At 42.4% G+C, this 23068-nt stretch overlaps 1 protein-coding gene across 2 annotated transcripts in view; it reads left to right on the top strand.

Annotated features, from left to right (window-relative positions):
- Positions 1-249: 249 nt before the first annotated feature.
- LOC126992145 (terminal uridylyltransferase 4-like) overlaps positions 250-23068 on the top strand; it is a 75278-nt gene continuing 52459 nt past the window's right edge. Inside the window, exons 1-3 of one of the 2 annotated variants that reach the window (XM_050850801.1) lie at positions 250-395; positions 10638-10841; positions 13182-13249. In XM_050850801.1, coding sequence (XP_050706758.1) covers positions 10659-10841; positions 13182-13249 — 251 coding nt within the window. In that variant the 5' untranslated portion in view covers positions 250-395; positions 10638-10658. The remainder of the gene's footprint in view (positions 396-10637; positions 10842-13181; positions 13250-23068) is intronic. The other variant, XM_050850802.1, reaches the window with a different exon arrangement.

The following is a 23068-nucleotide window of genomic DNA, read 5'->3' as shown; positions in this document are numbered from 1 at the left end:
ATACTGGAGACCCTAAGAGCACCTTTGGGTGGAATATGGGGCCTGTAAACCAAATAAAGAATAAAGAATAAAGAATAAGGCTTTCGTAGGAGTTGTGTTCATTTCCAGGGATAGTTGTGCGTATGACCCTGGTGGTAGTTTGACCCTTCTTCTGTACCATGAACCTAAAAAAACACTCATGTAAACCCGATTGATCTCCTTTATGGCTTTTAGAACAGCTGATGTGAGAAGCGAGAGTCTAGCGCCTTCAAGCCCGCCGCCTCTCCGCCGCCGCCGCCGCCGCCCCCTCGCGGCCCCGCTGCGCCACAACAACACCATTGCGACGCCTTCACCTGCGGGGGAAGGAGGATTTTACCGGCCTCCTCCACACAAACTAATACATGCATGCCGTAACTGTGAGTAAAATGCTGGTTAGGAATGAGATAAACAACCGTAGGGGAAGTTTACCTCCGACGATGTTTCTCGGGGAATGGAAAGCGGCTTGGGGGAAAGTACAGACGATTTGTTTACCAGCTGATGACTTTCTACTTGGCCCATGGTGAGGCAGAGGCAGGCCCAGTGAGGTGCTTGTGTCCGTCAGGCAGGTTGTGGTGAGCCAGGTACCCGTCAGGCAGGTTGTGGTGAGCCAGGTCCTCGTCAGGCAGGTTGTGGTGAGCCAGGTCCCCGTCAGGCAGGTTGTGGTGAGCCAGGTCCCCGTCAGGCAGGTTGTGGTGAGCCAGGTCCCCGTCAGGCAGGTTGTGGTGAGCCAGGTCCCCGTCAGGCAGGCTGTGGTGAGCCAGGTCCCCGTCAGGCAGGTTGTGGTGAGCCAGGTCCCCGTCAGGCAGGTTGTGGTGAGCCAGGTCCCCGTCAGGCAGGTTGTGGTGAGCCAGGTCCCCGTCAGGCAGGTTGTGGGTGAGCCAGGTACCCGACAGGCAGTTTGGGGTGAGCCAGGTCCCCCTAAGGCAGGTTGTGGTGAGCCAGGTCCCCGTCAGGCAGGTTGTGGTGAGCCAGGTCCCCGTCAGGCAGGTTGTGGTGAGCCAGGTCCCCGTCAGGCAGGTTGTGGTGAGCCAGGTCCCCGTCAGGCAGGTTGTGGTGAGCCAGGTCCCCGTTATGCAGGTTGTGGGTGAGCCAGGTCCCGTCAGGCAGGTTGTGGTGAGCCAGGTCCCGTCAGGCAGGTTGTGGTGAGCCAGGTCCCCGTTATGCAGGTTGTGGGTGAGCCAGGTCCCCATCAGGCAGTTGGTGGTGAGCCAGGTCCCCGTCATGCAGGTTGTGGTGAGCCAGGTCCCCGTCAGGCAGGTTGTGGTGAGCCAGGTCCCCGTCAGGCAGGTTGTGGTGAGCCAGGTCCCCGTTATGCAGGTTGTGGTGAGCCAGGTCCCCGTTATGCAGGTTGTGGGTGAGCCAGGGTCTTGTCTCTAAATATTTCCTTCATTGTTGTTGCTAATATGGAAATAACCATAGCCATCTTGCATGAGGTTAATATACTGACATTGTGTTGTATTTAATTTTCTGAATGCAGTGCAGTATATAACTTTTAGCTTCCCGAAAATTAAGAAACATGAGATTATTGATGTATAAAGTTTGTGAGCGCTGTTTAGCACATTGTAATTTGACAGTGGGGGATCAGATTAGGTTAGATTTATTGTGGTCAGATATGTTAAGTTTAACGGTTTACGATAGATACAAGTGACACGCTTCGCACTGTGCTGTTGTTGTCACTGGCAGCAGAGGAGGCTATTGTAATCTCCACATCCCCCATTGCTGCTTTCTATTGTTTTGTGTTCTTTCATTTGATTGTTTTTAGTTCATATGAGTGTTTTAAAGAATTGTTTGTTGGGCAAATGATAACCATAACATGATTATGATAATTGGGTCAAGATTGGTCAAAAGGTTTAACCTCTTATTCTGACTTAAGTGTGAACACACAGATAAAGCAGGTTTACCTGCATGGGCTACTGGAGCGGGTCGACGCTGGTAGCAGGGGTGGGTAGACCTGCTTTCTCTGTGTGCACACCCTAACTGACTGCTCTTGCTATATATTCTACTAACCTTCAAACTCCTGGAAACCGATATGAAAGTGTAGAGATCAAAACAAATGTACCAATTTCCATGAAAAGTGTGTGCTAACCTGTGTGGCCATGGGCAGTAGAGCAGCTTAATGCATCTTGCAGCAGCCAGAACCAGTGGCTCACCACACCTGAAATCTAATATGAGTGTTCAAGCCTTTTCTGACGGGGCTCTACCCCTGCTTAGGGTCACTAAAAGACAGGTAAATATGCATGAACCTCCCTTGTGTTTCCATATTTTGCCGCATTAGGCATTGGGCATATGGTTATTATCCATTTACACAAGTGATGCCTCAAAACACTCAATGGACTGAAAACTAAAAATGGAAGAAAAAACAAAAATAGGAAGTGGCCATAGCTGGGCATGAGAACAGAAAACCTTATTCCCGATAACCGATAACTGATAATGAAAAACCTTATCGGTGATAACCGATATTCCTTAACTGGAGACACAAATATAGGCGATAACCGATAACCGATACCCGATATAAATCCATAATTCCGATACTAGCTAGCGATAAGTCCGATAGGCGAAAACGATACTATATTGATATTTCAGATAGAAAAACAAAGATGAATTCAAATTTTCATTACCTGTATTTTAGAAAACTTACAAAACCTGAAAACCACACGCTGACACATACATATGGACAGTAATACTAGAAACGCCTGAACCGGTGTTGTGTTATTTGGCGTACCCACCGTCAAAGCAGGCGCTTTTGTTTACAAACACTGGTCCCTCGTGAACTGTGCATGCTCAGACCAGCAAGCGTACACCTGTACACTCTCACAAAGCTTTTAAACTGTAATTAAGAGTTGCTGGAAGGCTGAATCAGACATACAGTACCACTATCACTATCCTCGCTGTTTCTAGAACGACACTGTGTACAAATTGTAATTTATATGTACAGAGTGTCGTTCTAGAAACAGCGAGGATGGTGGTAATGTATGTCTGATTCTGCCTTCCAGCAACCCTTAATGTGTTAAAAGCTTTGTGAGACTGTACAGGTTCACTTACTGGTCTGGGCATGCGCAGTTAACAAGAGACCAGTGTTTGTAAAAAGCTTGTAACTTTGACGATGGAACACCAAATAACACAACACCGGTGCCTTCAATACCATGGCATGCTCACAGACGAATATGGAATATCAAATTTGACCCAGTGAATAATCATTTTTTGGCCAAAGTTTAATGATTTTTCTCTTTGATATATTGATTTTTTAGTAACATAAAAAAAAATAACCTAGTGTTTTAATGTTGATGATCTAAGTATGAAATCTCTTCACTGAAGATATTTCATACCTCGAAGTTTTTTCATACAACACCGGGCCACGCATGCGCAGTAGGGAGACAATGCTTTTTTTTTCTGAGGCGGAAAAAAGTAGCGATTATCGCTAGTTTGGTTACAAAAGTAATGAAGATACCGATATATATTTAAATAAGTAGCGGATGGCCGATAACCCGATTTTGTTATCAGCGATAAAGTATCGCGATAACGCCCAGCTATGGAAGTGGCAGTGAAGGAAATAAACACCCAGTTCTCCTTTGTCTATCATGCAGGTTATGGGCGGGGTTGGCATTAAAAAACCCACCAAGGTACACTCTGTCAGACACTGGCCAGGCACGGCAATGGTTTACCGGCATATATTGTTCCTAATAATGCCATAAACATACCATGAACTGAACAGTTATGAACCCTTTATAAACTGTAAGTGCGTGAGCGAACACTCTTGTGGGCGACTGTACATTGAGTTGAACTATCAAATAGCTCAAAATGAGTTACTCTCTAACAATATACAGTAATCCCTCGTCTATCGCGTTGGTTAGGTTCCAGAACCCCCCGCGATAGGTGAAAATCCGCGAAGTAGCGACCTTATATTTTTTTTTATTATTTATATATGTTTTAAGGCTTTATAAACCCTCCCCACACTTACAAATTTTTCCCACACCTATTTGTCATGCCCCGGGAGTTTATTTTTCTCTTTTCTATTTTCCTACATGACCTCTGCGTGTATCGAAACACACGAGAAATTAATCAAGACCAGGAGAGGGTATTCGCCGGCTGCCTGGGATTGAACCCGCAACCAGCATGACGAAAGAGCCACTCCCTACTGAGTCGGTCAAAGAGGTACCCCCCTGTCTAAGTGGGCTATGGGAGGCTCATTCATCAGGCATAGTCGCCGCACTACATGACGTTCCCCTCTATGTAGATTAATTTCTGTGTGTTGAGACCTTTAGACTGTGACCCATTTTGGTGCACTATTTCACAATGTCCCCGTAGAGACATACCTCCAACACTTCCCATTTTCTATTACCCTCGGAGCATGGGCCATCCTACCTGTTACCCTTGGAAACTCAACAGAACTGCAGGAGAGGATGCCCGCTATGCCACCACTGACATGCCCCGGGAGTTTATTTTTCTCTTTTCTATTTTCCTACAAGTCCTCTGCGTGTATCGAAACACACGAGAAATTAATCAAGACAAGAAGAGGGTATTCGCCGGCTGCCTGGGATTGAACCCATGACCAACGTGATGGGAGAGCCACTACTTACTGAGTCGGCCAAAGAGGTACCCCACTGGCTAAGTGGGTTATGAGAGGCTCATTCATCAGGCATAGTCGCCGCACTACATAAGGACGTTTCGTCGTTACGACGCTGTCCCAGTAAATGATTCTATAATTCTTGTTTCGACTTTCGACATTTGCTTCGTAAATATGAACTTCGCACAGGAATTAGTTTCTTGAGCGGGGGGGAAGAATACTCAGAGAAAGGACAACATTAGCATAGCTCACTTCCTTTATATCACAATTAGGTAAATACAGGGAAGGAGAAAGTGAGGAGAACGACAGAGTGAGTCATGAAAAAATACCGATAGAGGATGTAAGAAGGGAGAACAAGGAGAAGGAGTAGGGGAAACAGGGAGAGATAGAGAGGTTGAAAACAAGAAGAAAGGAGAAGGGTGTGGGAAGGGAGGGACAGTGGGGAGAGTCAGGTCAGGGCCTCAGTCAGGACATGACCTGACTCACTTCTGCCCCTCCCTCCCCACACCCTTCCCATTTCCCCTTCTGTGTGTGTGTGTGTGTGTGGTTACCGTTTACCGTTGATGAGGTTTCAGGCCCCGGTCCACCGCCGTAGCAGCGCTCCACACGGCCGCTAACATTATAACAGTAATATTAGCACCTAAAGTTGTCCTCAATCCTCATATTTGTTAAGTCGCAGGATTTAGTGAATAAGTGAGTCCAGCGCTTTCTTGAAGATTGCCGGACTGTCACTGTAGACTATTCGTGCCTTAATGGGTAGCCAATGCAAGTCTTTAAGTGCAGGTGTTATTCTCTCACGGGGGGCGGGGGCAGACCCTTTATTAGCCTCGCAGCTCTGTTCATAAGTTGTAGTTTCTTCAGCAGATATTTAGGAAGGCCATAATAAAGTGAATTACAATAATCCAGCTTACTAGTTACATGATTATATATATCAAGCATCTTCATAGTCTTATCATCCAGGTATTTCTTGACAAATGCAATATTTCTCAGATGGTAGCCTGCCGTTCTCACCACCTGATTGATCTGTTCTTTGAATGGTAGAATGCAGTCAAGTATCACACCTAGATCTTTGACTGACTTTTTTACGGTCATAGTGTTATCTTTTATCCGAAGAGTGGAAATATCTAGCCTCCTGAGATCCTTGTTCTTCCCCACAATCAAGCATTCAGTTTTATCCTCGTTCAGCTTCAGTTGCTTAGAATTCATCCATTTCCCAACATCATCCATAATTCTGCTCAGCTTATCTTCAATGTTTTCCACATCACTCAGCGACAAATAGAACTGTGTATCATCAGCATACAGTTTAAAGTCAACTTCATGCCTTCTTAGCAAATGTGAAAGACTGATAGTATAAACACAGAATAAAATTGGACCCAGTACACTTCCCTGGGGGACTCCTCTTTGCAAAAGTTTATGAGTAGAGAATGATTTACCTATTTGCACACAGTAAGTTCTGTTCTCAAGGTAACTCCTCAGATAATCCAGCGTGCCTAGTTGGAAACACACACACACACACACACACACAGAAGGGGAAATGAGAAGGGTGTGGGGAGGGAGTGGCAGAAGGGAGAGTCAGGTCAGGGCTTTGGTCAGGACATGACCTGACTCACTTCTACCCCTCCCTCCACTCACCCTTGATCTGGATCTGGATCTGGATACATGATGCGCAGGGCACCCGTACAGGTGCATAACACGCATATTTGTTGGCTGTTGGGGGAACGGGGGAGCCGGGTGTGCAGGGGAGGGAAGTGAATCAAGTGTAATTGGTAGTGTTGGTGTGTTGTGGTGACAAGTGAGTATGTATTTGTTTTTTGAATGAGTCTATTGTACCGCAGTCTAAAATCTGTTGAGGGAGGCTGTCCCAGTCAAGTATGGTGCGTGGAAAGTATGAGTGCTTGTATGCGTGAGTGTTAGTGTGATATGTTTGGTATTTATGGATGTGTGTGTTACGAGTACGTTGACTGTTTGCCTTGTGTAGGTATGTTTGTGGGTCCATGTCAATGTGAGTGTTTGTGATCTTGTACATAAGTGTAAGTCTGTGTGCTTGTCTGCGTATGTGAAGAGGGTCCATGTTTATCTGTTGTTTGATCCGTGTTGTGATTCCAGGCGTTCGAGTGTGATTGTTTGTAATGAACCTAGCCGCCTTGGTGGTGATTTGTTCTAACCTACCAATGTTTCTGTGTGTGTGAGGATCCCACACCGTGGAGCAGTATTCCATTGTTGGTCTCACAAGTGTGTCATAATCTATGCGTTTAATGTCAGGTGTGCAGTTATGTAAATTCCTCCTCAGGAACCCCAGTGTTCTGTTGGCTGTGGCACTGATATGGTCTATGTGAGTGTTGAATTTCAAGTTAGTTGAGAGATGGATACCAAGGTACTTGTGTGTGTTAACTGATTCTAAATCTGAATTGTGGAGAGTGTAAGTGTGATGGATGAGGCTGTGCACTCTGGTGAATCTTAATAGTTTGCATTTGTCTGGTCGGAAGTGCATCTGCCAGGTGCGTTCCCACCACTCGAGGGCGTCCAAGTCGTTTTGTAGTAGTCTGCAGTCATCAGTAGTCTTTACTGCTCTAAACAGTAAACTATCGTCGGCAAATAGTCTAGTGGAAGAGTTAGGCGATGACAGTGGAAGATCGTTAATGTACAGGAGGAAAAGAAGGGGGCCTAGAACGGTGCCTTGTGGGACACCTGAAGAAACAGGGACAGTGTCAGATGAAGATCCGTCAAGAAGAACACGTTGAGTCCGGTTAGTAAGAAATGCAGTGATCCAGTGAAGAATAGGTCCTGAAATACCGTAGTATTTCAGTTTTAATGTCAGTCTTTTGTGCGGGACTTTGTCGAAGGCTTTGGCAAAATCTAAAACAATAGTGTCAACTTGTTTAATGTCACGTCGGTCAAGTAGCCTCGTAATGTCATGTAATCCAATTGACTCTTGTCATAAGCTTTTTCCAAATCCATGAAGGCAGCGTATGGTTTCTTTCCTTTTGCTATTATTTTTTCTACTACCATCCTGAAGGCAAATATCTGATCCACACATCCCCTTCCCTTCCTGAAGCCTCCTTGTTCTTCACTGATTTTCTTTTCTAAGTCTTTGCACCCTCTCTATTATGACTTTTCCATCTACCTCTCCGATATACTCAGGAGACTTATACCTCTATAGCTCCCACATTCCCCTCTCCTGCCCTTCCCCTTGTAAACTGGGACAATGATGGCTTTTGTCCAGTCTGCTGGCACCCCCCCCCCCCTCCCATGCTACTTCACATATCTTGCCCATCCATTTAATAACTACATCTCCTCCACACTTCAACATTTCTGCTATGATTCCATCAATTCCTGCTGCCTTTCCATTTTTAATCTTTTTATTGCTTGATTTACTTCTTCATATGTTATACTCAGGGCTTGCCCTAGGCCAGTGCAACCGATGCAACTGCATTGGGCCCTGCGCCTCTAAGGGCCCCGCGGGGATGACGTCACTCATTCGTTATGAGGTCTGTAACACTTGCTACCTACTTAAGATCAATTATTTCGCAAGAGAGGTTGAATGGTCTTGTTATCCTCTCTATTGAGAATGAAGTTGCAGGTCAATTGGACTTCAGTCAGCTTATAAATGACTTTGCATTTGCCAAGTCACGTAAGATATTTTTATAAAATTTGCATTTTTCATCAAAACTGTGACAACTACATTTGCAACATTTCTCATTTATGCACCTCAGTTTGTATTGTTTTGTATTTGTTTGACTGCACTAAATGGCAGGAAGATGGATTTTTGCGTTGGGTCCCACACCTGCTAGGGCTGGCCGGCCCTGGTTATACTTCTTTCTTTATATACTCCTCCTCTACCTCTACTCAAAACTGCTGCTGTTACAGCTGCTGGACGTCCATCCTCAAAATTCATTAAGTTTTTGAAATATTCTCTCCATCTCTCCTTCACAGCTTCCCCGTCTTTCAACATCTTTCCATTCTCATCCATAACTTCATTTATTTTACTTGGGGAGATATTTTTTACATTTCTTTAATTTTTACTTCTTTCCAATATGATTTCCTGTTCCCTTTATATTTCTCACTTAGTCTTTTTCCAGTCTTCATCAACTCTTCTTACTTTCTTTTATTGCTTGTTTTAATTTAATTTTGCATTCTCTATATTTCTTTTTCCTTTCCCTTTTTACTTGCTCAGCCACATTTCTTTCTTGAGTTTTCTTAAAAGTTCCCTTTTCTCTTTTACTATCCTCCTTATCTCTTCTGTCCACCATGAATTTTCTTTTCTTTTTCCATCCCTCACCACTTTTTTGTTGTAATTAACATTACTTCTTTAACCCGGTAGCAGTGGGGATCATGTTTCTTAACCCTTAAATGGTAGCGCCCAAATTGACTCACACTAGTGGAGCCGTGACTCCATTTGGACCCACCGCAAAAATATTTAAAAAAAATATATGGATATCTTTATTGAGTTACACTGCATCAGAATTGAAAAAGAAAACTTCTTGTAGGACAATGAAAGTAAAAACAAGGAAATTTATGATCATATTTAATTTTCATGATTTATTACAAAAAAATTGAAAAAATAGTGACTTTGCCATACAATTTATAAACAAGAATCCTTCTAAAAGAAAAGTAAGAAAATTTAATATTCTCTAACTAAAATGGTTGCTCTTTCAAGTAAATGGTGTAAAAAGTCTATCCTGCAATCCAAATGTGGTGCTCTGACCAAATGAAAATGAACAATTCTTGCATGTGGTTTTATAAATAAACATGTAAATAAATAAGTAAACACAAAATGCATACACACAAAATAATTTATGATAATAACATTCCTTGAATATACCATTAGAAATAACTGAAAATGATAATTTCTGTATTTTTTTTTGTAAATAAGCAAGTAAATAAACAGAATATGCATACCAGCAAAATTTCCTATGATCAAAATACAAAATATATTTTCCGTGAATATACAAACATTTATTTACATATCTTGGCAGTCTGTGCAGTAGATCTCATAGTGTCGCTGACAGGTTACCTTGTTGCACCTTGCGCAAACTGTTCTACATTTGCTTGCAGTCTTCCACGGGCAAATGTGGCACCTTATCTCTCCTGATGGTGGTGTAGGCTGCTGGACTTGAACTTCAACAATGTTGAAGCAGCTTTTGATAGTTGTCACCAGTGTTCTGCTGAGGTTAGGATTCTCCAGCCTCTTCATAGCACATGGTTTTGCCATTTCCATGGCAAGTTGGCGCATGAACAACCGGCGAAACCTATCACTACGAGCGGTTGCTTTCCCAGAGAACTCTTATCAAGTCCCACAGAACATATTTAGCATGAGGTACAGGTACTAAGGCCTTGTATATCACATATACAGTCCTATAAACAATGTTGTCCCCCACTACATTCCCCCTAAAAAAAATTTCACAAACGGACGGTGTGGGTCCAGCGGCATCACAGCCCTTGCTTAGGATAGAAGGAGCAACTCCAGCGTGGAGCACATCTGTTTCCCTCAAGGTCTGATGACACACTGACGATCGACTCTCCCACACAAGCTTTGTAGCAAGGCGCGAGTGAAAAAATAGCGCGCCTTTCAAAACCAGGAAGTCGTGACTCCACCTGGAGTCACGTTTCCGTTTAAGGGTTAATGGTCCCTCTAAGCGAGAAAAATGAGAAAAAATCATCACTCACACAAACCATTTCATAATATATATCAAAGCATTTGTGATCAGTTAATGCATCATCTATTTTGGGGGTTTATATCATGGCACAAATTTGGCCTGTCGCTGCTACACGGTAAAGCCACAAATTTGGCCCGTCGCTGCTACCAGGTTAAATGTTCCAAAACCTTTTTCAATATCTGTACTATCTTTTACACTTTCCAATTTTTCACTTAAGGCCTCTTTCATTTCACGTTTATACTCATCTTTTATTTCTTTTTCTTTTAACTTTTCTATCTTCAGTATTTCCTTTTTTACATCACATCAGAGACACTTCATATATCAACAGGAGGGGTGATTAAATTTCCAGATGCAAACTATTTTTTTGAGGACTGATGTATGTGACTGTTTCCTTTCAGTAATCTAGCCTTAGTTTCAAGATGGATGGTGCAAGTGGAGGTGGCAGTGAGTCTCGAGGAGGAGGAGGAGGATGGACTGGTGGCGGAGGGTATGATGCAACAAACCAGATCAAGCAGTTGTTGAGAATCCCGACAGAGGATCCAGGCAGATCTAATGAAAGAAACCCACAAGCTTTATTGCATAATAACTCAAACCAAAAACAGGTGAGTCAAAGGAGGCAATTTTCTTAGGGATTTACCTTCCTAATTTATCATTGAGACTGCAGAAGTTATTCATTTGAGGATGTATCCTAAACTGGCTGTTCTTATTTAATGTTAGTGTCTGGCAAGTGACAATCTTGTGATATACTTAGGTGCCTCTTTGTCAGATGGAGATCACGGTGTTTATGGAGCAAACAGGTGGCAGAAGCATCATTCCAGGAGGCAGCATGTAAGATCATCACTGAGAATGCAGTGGTAGCAATGGAACTTTTAACAAGTCTCCCAGTTCTGCTGCCATTTGGAAGTACTGTTGTATCAGCAACTGTGCTCACTCCAAACACTTGTCTTCATGCTGGTATATATCATGAAAAATGTTCAGTTTTCATAAATTTACTTGTGGATATGCCTGTCAATCACTCAATTGATAGAGACGTCCGCCAGGGAATTGTATCAGTTCATCCAATATACCTCAGCCCCAGATGTCCCTTCAATCAAATCTCCATGCAGACCCTCTTCCCATCCTAAATAACTCACGGCAGGATCCATTGAGTTACTCAAACGGTAACTCTGTGGGCATCCCCTTGGCCTCCTCCACTAAGCCTTGTCTCTTACTGAAGCATCTCAGAGAGCAGAATCGACTTCTTGGTAGCGTGCCAAGTGACTGTATAGCTGGAGTTGGCAATCATGGTGTGGAAATTATTCCAGTTTGTATATATTGTGTATTATTATTATCACTGATTTGATGAGGTTCAGTTATGAACTAGGGAACAAGTGGTAATTCACTTCCACAGCAGTGTTAGAGGCACAGTGAAGAGGGTTTCAGTTGTCTGATGAATCATTGCCAACATGACAACTCAACTTGGTGAGTTTAAAATTGCCAGGGTGTCTCTTCCGAAACAAGACAGCAGTGACACCACACATTCAGACCTGTGAGAAGCATATTTAAAAGAAAAGGCTGAGAGCAAACTGAAAATGTTCGATATGGTCCTTTAACCACATCAAAACCCTTGGAGCCCACTGGATCCCATCAGCCACCTTGCTCATCAATTTGCATCAATTCACCACTTCAGGTCACTATTCATTGTACTTGTCTCAAAGCCGTAGAGTAAGACAGGGAGCACAAGTGACTTGAAAATCCTGATCTTTGTCCTGTGCAGGTATCAAATATGCCATACGCAATAAACCCTCCATAAGTTAAACTAATCAGAGGAGAACTAACACAAAATAGCCAAAAATCTGAAATAACTAAATTTAAAAAAACTTTTGCATAGCCAAATAAGACTGTTCAAGAGTTGACCAGCAATTCTGATTAATTCTTGCATAAAAGATCAAGACAACACAAGGAAACTGGAGTAAAGCAGAGGCATGTAAATATAAATTTATCTGGTCATGGAGCACTGCCATGTTCAACGGAACGGCAAGGGCGAGGCGGCGGAGGTGAGGGCGACGTTTGTAAACAAAGCGCGGAGCAGAAGAGTATGAAGTGTGCCGTGCGCATCAGGGAAGCTAGTTCTCAATGATGAAGTTATGAGTTGTATCTGGTGCACACAAATCTAAACTATTTTTGGATTTGAAAGTTAATTTAACTGTTCTCTGTGTGTCCATATGATTGAAAAAAAAATCAAGCAATGACTGGCCGCTTTCCTTTTGCCCTTCTCCAGTGGAGGTTCAGGAGGGATGTGAGAGACAGGCAGTCCTTGTTTTGAAGTGACACAGTCCAGACTCGTGCCATATTTCTAACTCCAAACCTGGTATTTGACCCATTTACAACATCCATCCTGATGCTGTCTGAACAGGTGCTATTTCTCCTGGATTTAGGTCCAGTATACAAATAATCAAATATATATCTGGAGCCCTGAAAGAGTGATTTATCCAATCTGAAATATATTGAGGCCCGATTTATAGAAAGATTATTGTACGGTAAGCATTTAGTTTGTGTGTGTGTGTGTCTCTCTCTCTCTCTCTCTCTCTCGTCAGTCCATATATCTTTTTGTTTAATCTATCTATCTATCATTCTTTAGAGAGAGAGAGAGAGAGAGAGAGAGAGAGAGAGAGAGAGAGAGAGAGAGAGAGAGATTTAACCCCAAAAGATGTAATCTTTCAGCTACTTCTACTGTTTTCTGTTTGCAGGAGCAGCACAGTAGTGGTATATTTGTGTCTTTAATTCTGCCATTCAAAACCTCAGCCTTGAAGGGAAGCAGCTCTTCCAATCCCAAATTGATAAATCCCGTTGCAGTACCACTTCTATTACGCAGAAATTCCGTTCAACACAAGGTTCTTGGCACCTATCTTGTGTTAAGTAGAGGGTCTGCTGCACATAGTAATTTATTTATATATTTTCAGGTACAGCCACACACCTTTGAGAAAACAGGAAACATGTCAAGCAAGCAATACTCCTGGGAAGCGAACAGGTTGGTCCCTATAAAGCTTTGCAATACTGTCATAGAATACAATGGTTACTGTAGACTTATTCAGTGTTATCAGTACACTTGCCTCCCACATTAATGTATGTATACAGGTACCTCTGAATTTACACAAGTATTGTGCTCCTGTGAGTTTGCTTAACCCTTTCACGCACCAAAAGTTTAACAAGTTTCTTTCCACTGTGACGGCGCCTGGGGCTCCCTAAGGGCCTTGCGGAATGGCCTCACCGTGTGGCGAAAATCTTTTTCATGTTATCAATTTCAGCCACGAGTATTCTTTTTTCCTGGCATTATTATATATCATTGGTTATGGAAGAGATTATTCTGCCTTATGAAAGGAAAAATATCAAGAAATGTAAATAAATAGCGAAGTTTACCGACTCCGAAAAAAACATTGATTAAAGATAGATAAGAAATGCCTACACCACCTTGTAGCTCAAAACTTCCTGAGTCGACTTTTTATGACTATATGTAAATAAAAGGGAATTTTTATAAGGATTCCAAAGCTATCATAGGAATTTTCATACACCCAGTAGTTCTTGAGAAAATTGAGGAAAACTATTTTTTTATCTATTCTGTTCTCTCCAGTAGAAGAAACAGCTCGGGCAGCAAACAGAACACAACGGCCAGGTCAAGGTGGTCAAAATAGAAGTCACTGTTGGCTGGAATAGAGTTTTGATAATAACAAACATGACTATCAGTGCACATATTTCCCGTCCAGAAGAACTTCGCCAGATGCAATAATAATCATAATAATTGCCACGAAGCCTCTCCCTAACACCCTCTGCTGGAGTTTTCTCACTTTTCCACCATCACTTTCATAAGAATCATCATCATGCTCTGTACAAATGGGTCTCAAAATCTCTTCACTTCATAATTTCTTCGCCATATTTTCAAATAGTAACAGTTACTTGTCCCTGCGAATATAAAACAATATATTGTATCACGGCACGATCACTTTACATCGGAAGTAAGTATAAATTACACCAATTTCGTTTGACAACTGTAATTCAGGCTTACCAGGCTCCGGACACAATTTCAAGGGACGGCAGTCCGCGCTCACAGGCTGCCTGCTGAGAGGCAACTACGCCATGGGTAATTATCACTTCAAATCCAACGGCATGAGAGAGCTGACGATTAGTTTATTTTATTGGATCTTTGACGTAAAAAATTTTGATGCGATTCTGAAAGATACTTTATTTTTGGCGAATTTTTTAAAGTTTTTGACGCAATTCGAGTCTGAGGCTCAGAGTAGACGATTCCGTTTTGACGTGAATCATGTCGTAGTGCGTGAAAGGGATAATGTAAATTTTACATAAGTAAACAAGATTTTACATATATAAGTGTTATGCTCGTTATGCACCAACCCTGGTGCCCTGCACACTATTGAATGTAATCAATTAGAGGTAAATCTGTGTGTGTGTGTGTATTTACCTATTTGTAGTCCACCGGGCCCGAGCTAAGCTCTAATAGTCTCATCTCCATATCTACATTCATGGAGCCTTTCCTTCATTTGTTGGACACTGCTCGCCTCCACCACCTCTTCCCGCAAGCTGTTCCATGTGTTAACACTTCGATGTGGAAAACTATACTATTTTAAGTCGCTCAAACAGGTTCTTTTATTAAGTTTCTTTCCATGTCCTCTCAGCCCCTGCATTCTCACAGTTAAGGAGAGATCATCTCTATCCACCTCATCAAACTTATTTACCAACTTATACAGCCTGATCAGATCTCCTCTCTCCCTTCTTTGTTCCAGTGTTGTCAATTCCATCTCCTTCAATCTGTCTTCATACGTCATATTTGTGTATTTACCTCGGTGTGATTTACAGGATGGAGCTATGCTCAGGTTGTCCTGTCCCGCTCTTCCAACTACTTCCGTCTAATTTGGCCTTAAATGCGCTTATTGACTTAGCCTGTACCACTTCCCTCTCCAGCCCATTCCAGACCCCCACACATCTCTGTGAGAAGCTGTTCTTTATGATGTCTCTTCTACAAATTCCTTTTCTCAACAGTTCCATTTCTTATTAAGTTTCTCTCTTCTCTTATCAAAAGGTCATCTCTATCCAATTTCTCCAGACCATTCATCACCCTATACACCGCTATTAAATCTCCTCTTTCTCTTCTACTTTCCAATGTAGGGAGGTTCAGCCTCAGCAGTCTTTCTTCATAAGGCAGGTCACTCAGACTAGGTGCCATTTTGTTGCCGCTCTCTGTATCCTCTCCAGTTTTTTAACATGTTTAAGTGATGGCGACCAAGCCACTGATGCATATTTTTGTCTAGGGCGTATCAAGGTCACAATTAATTTCCTTACCATGTCCTCATCAAGGTATGTGAACGCTGCTCTGATGTTCCTCAGCAGGTTGTAAGTCTCAGTTGATATTTTATTTACATGTCTTTCTGGAGACAAGTTTTCTGTGATCATCACTCCAAGGTCTTTTTCTTTTTTCTTCTTGTCTAACTTATCCTTACCCAACTTACAATGTCCCTCTATTCTCATTACACTCTTTCCAAATTCAATAACACTGCACTTTTTGGTATTAAATTTCATCTCTCACTTCCTGCTCCACTCCCACACTGTGTCCAGGTCTCTCTGGAGCAGCAAGCAGTCCTCCTCTTTTTCCACTCTTCTCATTATCTTAGCATCATTGGCAAACAGGCTCATATAGCTCTCCACTCCTTCTATCATATCATTAACATATGATGCAAACATAATTGGGGCCAACACAGAGCCTTGTGGAACTCCACTCATGACATTTTTCCAACTTGATTTCCTGTCTCTAATAGTTGTTCTCATTATCCTGTTCTTCAGAAAATCCTCCATCCACTTTAGAAGTCCTCCTCCTAATTTACCCACTGTCTCCAGCTTCCACGTCAACCTCCTGTGTGGCACCTTGTCAAGGGCCTTTTTCAAGTCCAGGTAGACAGCGTCATCCCATTCATCTCTCTCCTGCACAACATCTATCACCCTTGAATAGAAACACACTAAGTTTGTCAGGCATGATCTTCTTTTCCTATATCCGAACTGTCTTTCTGTGATGATTTCATTTTCCTCTCGGTGCCTCGTCCATTTCTTTTTCACAATTCTTTCGGATATTTTTGACACTACGCTTGTAAGAGAAACTGGTCTATAATTAAGTGGGTCGTCTCCTCTTCCACTCCTGTAGATGGGGACTATGTCAGTTTTTTTCCTGTCCAGAGGGACTATAGTCCGGCAAATCAAGTGGCGGCTCTGACGTAGACAGCCCGCTCGACTCTGTTGCCACGTCTCCAACTGACCTCGCACTCTGCCTCTCTCTCTCTCTCTCTCTCTCTGTGTGTGTGTTTGTCTGTGTGTGTGTGTGTGTTTGTCTCTCTCTCTCTCTCTCTGTGTGTGTGTGTGTGTGTAGAAAAGTGGGGTGTACTCATTCGGGAGTATGGTGCACGACAATGCATACTAATAATAATAATAATAAACCTCTTTTAAAAAATGCACCAAGGCTCTTTACCCCTTGGGTGGTGTGGAAATAAGGTCAAAGTGTAATATTTTAATGTTCTTAGCGACCACTCCTTCTCCACTCCCTGGCCATCCCCAGCGGAACCTCACCATTCACCTGGATGACTCGCATCAAAATTTGCTTGACGGTCCTGGCATTCCATATACAGGTGCAGTCTCCATAGTTTATCATAATTATGCCATATGGCTGATATTGTATGGCAGATGGCAGACACACACCAAAAAATGGCAGAAATGCGATAATTCAAGCAGGTAGAGCAACTGGCAACTGCGGTGTGTTGGGTTGACTTGAGCTGACAACGCCGCGGTGGTAACGCTGCCAAGTGTTGTACAAATTTCTTTGTATTCACTCACAGATAGAGAATCAATCATAAAAAACATATTTGTTTTTATACTTGAGTGAGAGAGAAAGAGAGAGACACGCGGACAGAGAGAGAGAGAAGGGTGTGAGAGGCACGGTGTGCTAGGTCAGTTGGAGACATAGCACCAGTGTCTAGCGGGCTGTCTACATCAGAGCCGCCACTTAAGATTTGCTGGACTATACACCCTCAGCCAATGATTTGTTTATAACTTTGTGTATTTTATCCGCCAATTGATTCCTCCACTCCTTCAGCACCCAGTTGGAAACACTGTCGGGACCCTGTGACTTCCTCACATCTAGATTCTCCATTTCATTAGTTATCTCCTGCACTGTGATTTCTATGTCACACATATTCCAATTGGTACGTCAAACTTGCTTTCTCTTGTGAATACTTCTTGAAAGCTTTTGTTCATTTCTTCCGCCATCTCCAACTCATCCACATACACCTCGCCATTAACTTTCAGTTTTGTCATTTCCTCACGCTGTTTTAGTTTCCCATTTATAAATCTGCAAAATAGCTTTGGTTGGTCTTTGCATTTGTGTGTATATGTGTGTGTGTATTTGCCTATCTGTATTTACCTATTTGTGGTTTACAGGGCCTGAGGTAAGCACGGATAGTCCTGCCTTCTTGTCTATGTTTATCCAAGCTCTCCTTCCTTTGCTGGACACTCCTTGCCTCCACAATCTCCTCCTTTAGATCATTCCACTCATCCACACCTCTGTGTGGGAAACTGTACTTCTTTTTGTCCTTCAGACGTGTTCCCTTTTTCAGCTTCTTACTGTGACCTCTCAGCCCCCTCCTCCCCTCTGTCACAACCAGGTCACTTCTTTCCAGTTTGTCCGATCCACTACTAAATATATACAGAACTGTTAAGTCTCCTCTTTATCTCCTCTCCTCAAGTGTCATCAGTTTCATTTCCTCCAGTCTGTTCTCACATGGCAGACTCGACAACTCCGGTATCATTATGGTGGTTACCCTCTGTATCCTTTTCAGCTTCCTTATATCTTTTTTCCTGTGGGGTGACCAAACCAATGCTGCCATTATGATTTTTTTCATCATATACTTAGCCATATAATGGAATGCCATTCAAATTTTTTTTCAACAGACTAATATGTCTCCAAATATTCTATTTATGTGTTTATCAAGGGTCAGTGTATCTTAAACAATCACTCCAAGGTCCCTTTCATTGCTTATTGCATCTACATCCATCTCACCCATTGTGTGTGTGTGTGTGTGTGTGTGTGTGTGTGTGTGTGTGGAGGTGACTTGATAACTGCATGAGGACTAGAGTGTGACCATCAAGCAAGTCTGGTCATGCAGTGCAGGTCAGTGTTGCCAGCTCATCTGTAGCACTTCCAGAATAAGTCACCCATAAAAGTAGCCCAAAGCTGCTGAAACATAGCGGGAAGCACGGGAAAACACTTGGAATCTGGAGACCATTCTCAGAACTAAACCCCTGCAGCAAATTTTGATTTGGATCACATCGCGTTAATCTAAAGAAATTGCAAAATTTACAGTATACTGGGTTTTAACATAGCATTAAACAAAATGCATGTATTTTATATATATATATATATATATATATATATATATATATATATATATATATATATATATATATATATATATATATATATATATATATATATATATATATATATATATATATATATATATATATATATATATATATATATATATATATATATATATATATATATATATATATATATATATATATATATATATATATATATATATATATATATATATATATATATATATATATATATATATATATATATATATACTCAACCCTCGATTTGCCGGACTAAAAGGGGGGAAGGCTTGTCCGGGAATGGCAAATGTCCGGCAATGGAAAATGCCGGACTTTACCCTATATATGTCCGGGAAACACAACCCACCCCCGGACTACACCTCGCATAGCTGTCCTATACTGTCCTGTAATATAATATATTACCTTCTACAACATGCACATGTGATGCGGCAGACTTGTGTACAGTCCAGTACTAGACGTGTATGTCCGCCCGCGCTGCCATCTAGTGCCCGATTTGCGAACTTTGTCTGGCGCGGTAGTTTGAAATCGACTTGTCCCGGACGTTTTTTTTTTTTTTTTTTTTTTTACCCGGCAAATGGAGGTCCGGCAAATCGAGGGTTGAGTGTATATATATACAGGGTGTCCCACGAGTTATGGTAAATACTTTTAGAGATGATATATCAGGTAATTCTAAGTGAAAATTACTCTATACACATATGCTCGTTTTTGCTTTATTATACGAGAAATTGAGTGTTTAGGTGTGGCGGTTTGTGTGCTGCCGGGGGCTGCGGGGCCATGTTGTGTAGGGAGCAACAGCTGACTGACTGCCCGGGCGTGATGCCGCCAATCTGTAGCCTAGTGATAAACATTTGCATTTATTACAACATGGGGCTGCATTATCAACAAATAACACTTACTGAGTGACCAAATAAATTACTGTGCGATAATCAAAGAAAAAATACTCCGAACTTAACAATGGAACAGTTAGAAAAAACGCTTTATGCAGACATGGCAACTCACAGCAAGGAATGCCGACAGTCTGTTGAGGCGCGCGTAAAAGTCGCACTGAGAAGTGTTTCCTGACTACACTTTATCGAAATAACCTCTGGAAAATGCCCTTTACCTTCACTAATATTGAATACTCAGACATGATGTTCATCTACGGATTCTGTAACGGTAGCTCCTGGGCTGCCGCACAAGAATACAGACAAAAATATCCTGACAGAAGACATCCTGACAGCAGAGTATTTTGCCGAGTTTTCCAGCACCTAAGAGATTTTGGAACTTTCCCGGGAGTGCTTGCAACAGCTGAGCGTGCAGAAGGGGCACAGGAAGGTAGGGGTGTTGTTCAAGCAGCATTAAGAAGCCCGAGCATAATCACACGGAGGCTTTCATCGCTGCCTGGGAGTTACACGCATGTCAGCTTGGCGCACGCTGAGGAGAGAAGGCTTTCACCCGTACTATTTACACAAAACACAACACCTAAAACCAGAAGACCATGAAAAGAGACTGAATTTTGTCACTGGCTCCTTCAACACCAACACCACAGCAACCACATTCTGTACACAGACGAGGCAACATTTACACGCCCACGGAGTAACAAACACTCACAATGATCACTGGTGGCAAGGAAAATCCACACCAAACTGTTGAAAGCAACTTCCAGCATCGCTTCTCCGAACGCTTGGTGTGGCATTGTGGATGACCTACTTCTTGGACCTTTCATTTTCGAGGGCGCCTAACAGGGGACGCCTACCATGACTTTTTGAGAGATGAGCTCTCTCCTTCTTACAGCAGTTCCACTACACATTTCTGAACATCCCATACTACAACAGGATGGTGCACCACCACACTCCAGTAAACGAGTCAAGGAATACCTCAACCAGCTATTTCCTGAGAGGTGGATTGGTCGAGGAGGCCCTCAGCAATGGCCAGCGAGATCCCCTGACCTAACACCACTGGATTTCTACTTATGGGGTCACATGAAGTCTTTGGTGTACAAGAATAAACCGCATTCAAGAGAACAGCTAATTCAGCGGATCCAGGAAGTGACACAGGAAACAAAGAACAACAGACCAATGGTGAGGAGGGTGACGACATCGGTCCTGGATCGAGCAAGGAAGTGTATTGAGTGTGAAGGCTCTCACTTTGAACACTTGTTGTAAGGTGAGTTATCACACTGGCGTTTAAACACTACACTGTGTCAACTGTCACAGCCCCACAGTGAGCGCAGTGAGTTGCCATGTCTGCATAAAGCGTTTTTCTAACTGTTCCATTGTTAAGTTCGAGTATTTTTTCTTTGATTATCCCGCACAGTAATTTATTTGGTCACTCAGTAAGTGTTATTTGTTGATAATGCAGCCCCATGTTGTAATAAATGCAAATGTTTATCACTAGGCTACAGATTACGGCATCACGCCTGGCAGTCAGTCAGCTGTTGCTCCCTACACAACATGGCCCCGCAGCCCCGGCAGCACACAAACCGCCACACCTAAACACTCAATTTCTCGCATAATAAAGCAAAACGAGCATATGTGTATAGAGTAATTTTCACTTAGAATTACCTGATATATCATCTCTCAAAGTATTTACCATAACTCGTGGGACACCTATATATATATATATATATATATATATATATATATATATATATATATATATATATATATATATATATATATATATATATATATATATATCTCTATATACAGTACCCTCTCGAGTTTCGCGCCATCCGAGTTTCGCGATCCTCGAGTTTAGCGCTTAGTCCTAAATTCTTACCATCGTGACTTTCGTGCATTACCGCCACGAGTTTCGCGTTGCTTTGACATGTACGGGTCACGTCTACCTACCGTCGGCGTCATGCATGCTGGTTTAAAAGGCGGTGTCCAACCATTGGGGCATATGGGCAACCGCGGTTGCCACATGCCCAACCGGGAGCGAGTTGTTGGTTGTCCTTATGAATGGCAAACGGTTGTGAGCGTGGGTATGTGGATGCCGAACGGCTGCATGTAAACAAACAGACGACGGCAGTGGCTGAGGAGTGAGGTGCAGTGGAAGATGGCCCACCAAGAGACTCGTAAAATGGACTGGCAGAGCTGCTTTGCTTACTACTTGATTAACAAGATAAGAGAACACCCCGTGCTGGGGAACCACAATCCAAAAAACTTTTTCTCAAGAATGAAAATTGTAGATCTCCCGGTGTTGTTTTCCTCTTCTTCTTCTTCTTTTGACCTGTAATGCACGGCAGCGACGGTGAAAAGTAATAGTGAAAAATAGCAAAAGGGCATAGAAAAGCAAAATCAGGGAAAGAAAAGGACAGAAAAACACCTAAGTTCAGGGTGAAGTGCATATGTAAGTGTGCACTGTTAAGTAACGAAGGGCCGCTTTCACAGTCACTTTGTTTGTTTTGATCATTGCCAATGGCGGTGATCACCGCTCACCGTTGCCAGATTGCTGTACTCTGAGCATAGCATTTACTGGTTTCTGACGCCTAACTTTTGCCAAGAAACATCAGGATCTAACTCTTTTAACAATAACTATAAATGAGTTTCGTTATTGGAGCCCCGAAGACAGTTTAGGGGTAAGATGTCGGGAAATATAATCAGCAGAGTACGACGATCTGGCAACGTTGTCGCCGCTTAGTATTTCACGTGAAACTGGCCGATGGGGTAGTGGCGGCTGCAGACGAAGCGAGAGATGTTGAGGGTGTGTGGTAAGTGCGGGGCTAGGCTGACCCCGCAGCCGCCACTACCCCATCGGCCAGTTTCAAGTGGAAATGTTATAGCGGCTACCGCCGCCATTGGTAACGATCAAAGCAAACAAAATGACTATGAAAGCGGCCCTAAGTGCATGTTGTGAAGTATAAAAGTGTGGAGGAGGAGGACCTAAGAAGAGACACAAAGCATTACAGGTCAAAAGAAGAAGAAGAAGGTCCACTACACTGGCCGATGTTGTGAGAAATATCTCCCCGCTGAAATTAGTCATTCTGCTGTCCACCACAAATGCGCGTTGTGGATTGTAAGGCAGCCGCCTTCAATTGGGGCTTAAAAACGACCTGTTCCAATTTTCTGCCTATTACCAAGGTATGTATTTTGAGATAACAAGGGAGTAAAGTCAAAAAAATTGATAACAAGGGAGTAAAGTTAAAAAAAAAAGTCTTTTTTCCACGGGTCGGAACCAATAAGTGCTTTTACATGGATTTCAATACCTTGAGTTTCATGATCCCGAGTTTAGCGCCATACTCGAATGAAGCAAGTAAACTTGAGATATATATATATATATATATATATATATATATATATATATATATATATATATATATATATATATATATATATATATATATATATATATATATATATATATATATATATATATATATATATATATA

The sequence above is a fragment of the Eriocheir sinensis genome, unplaced genomic scaffold, assembly GCF_024679095.1.
Source record: "Eriocheir sinensis breed Jianghai 21 unplaced genomic scaffold, ASM2467909v1 Scaffold408, whole genome shotgun sequence".
NCBI lineage: Eukaryota > Metazoa > Arthropoda > Malacostraca > Decapoda > Varunidae > Eriocheir > Eriocheir sinensis.
This window is presented reverse-complemented; position numbering and strand designations above follow the sequence as displayed.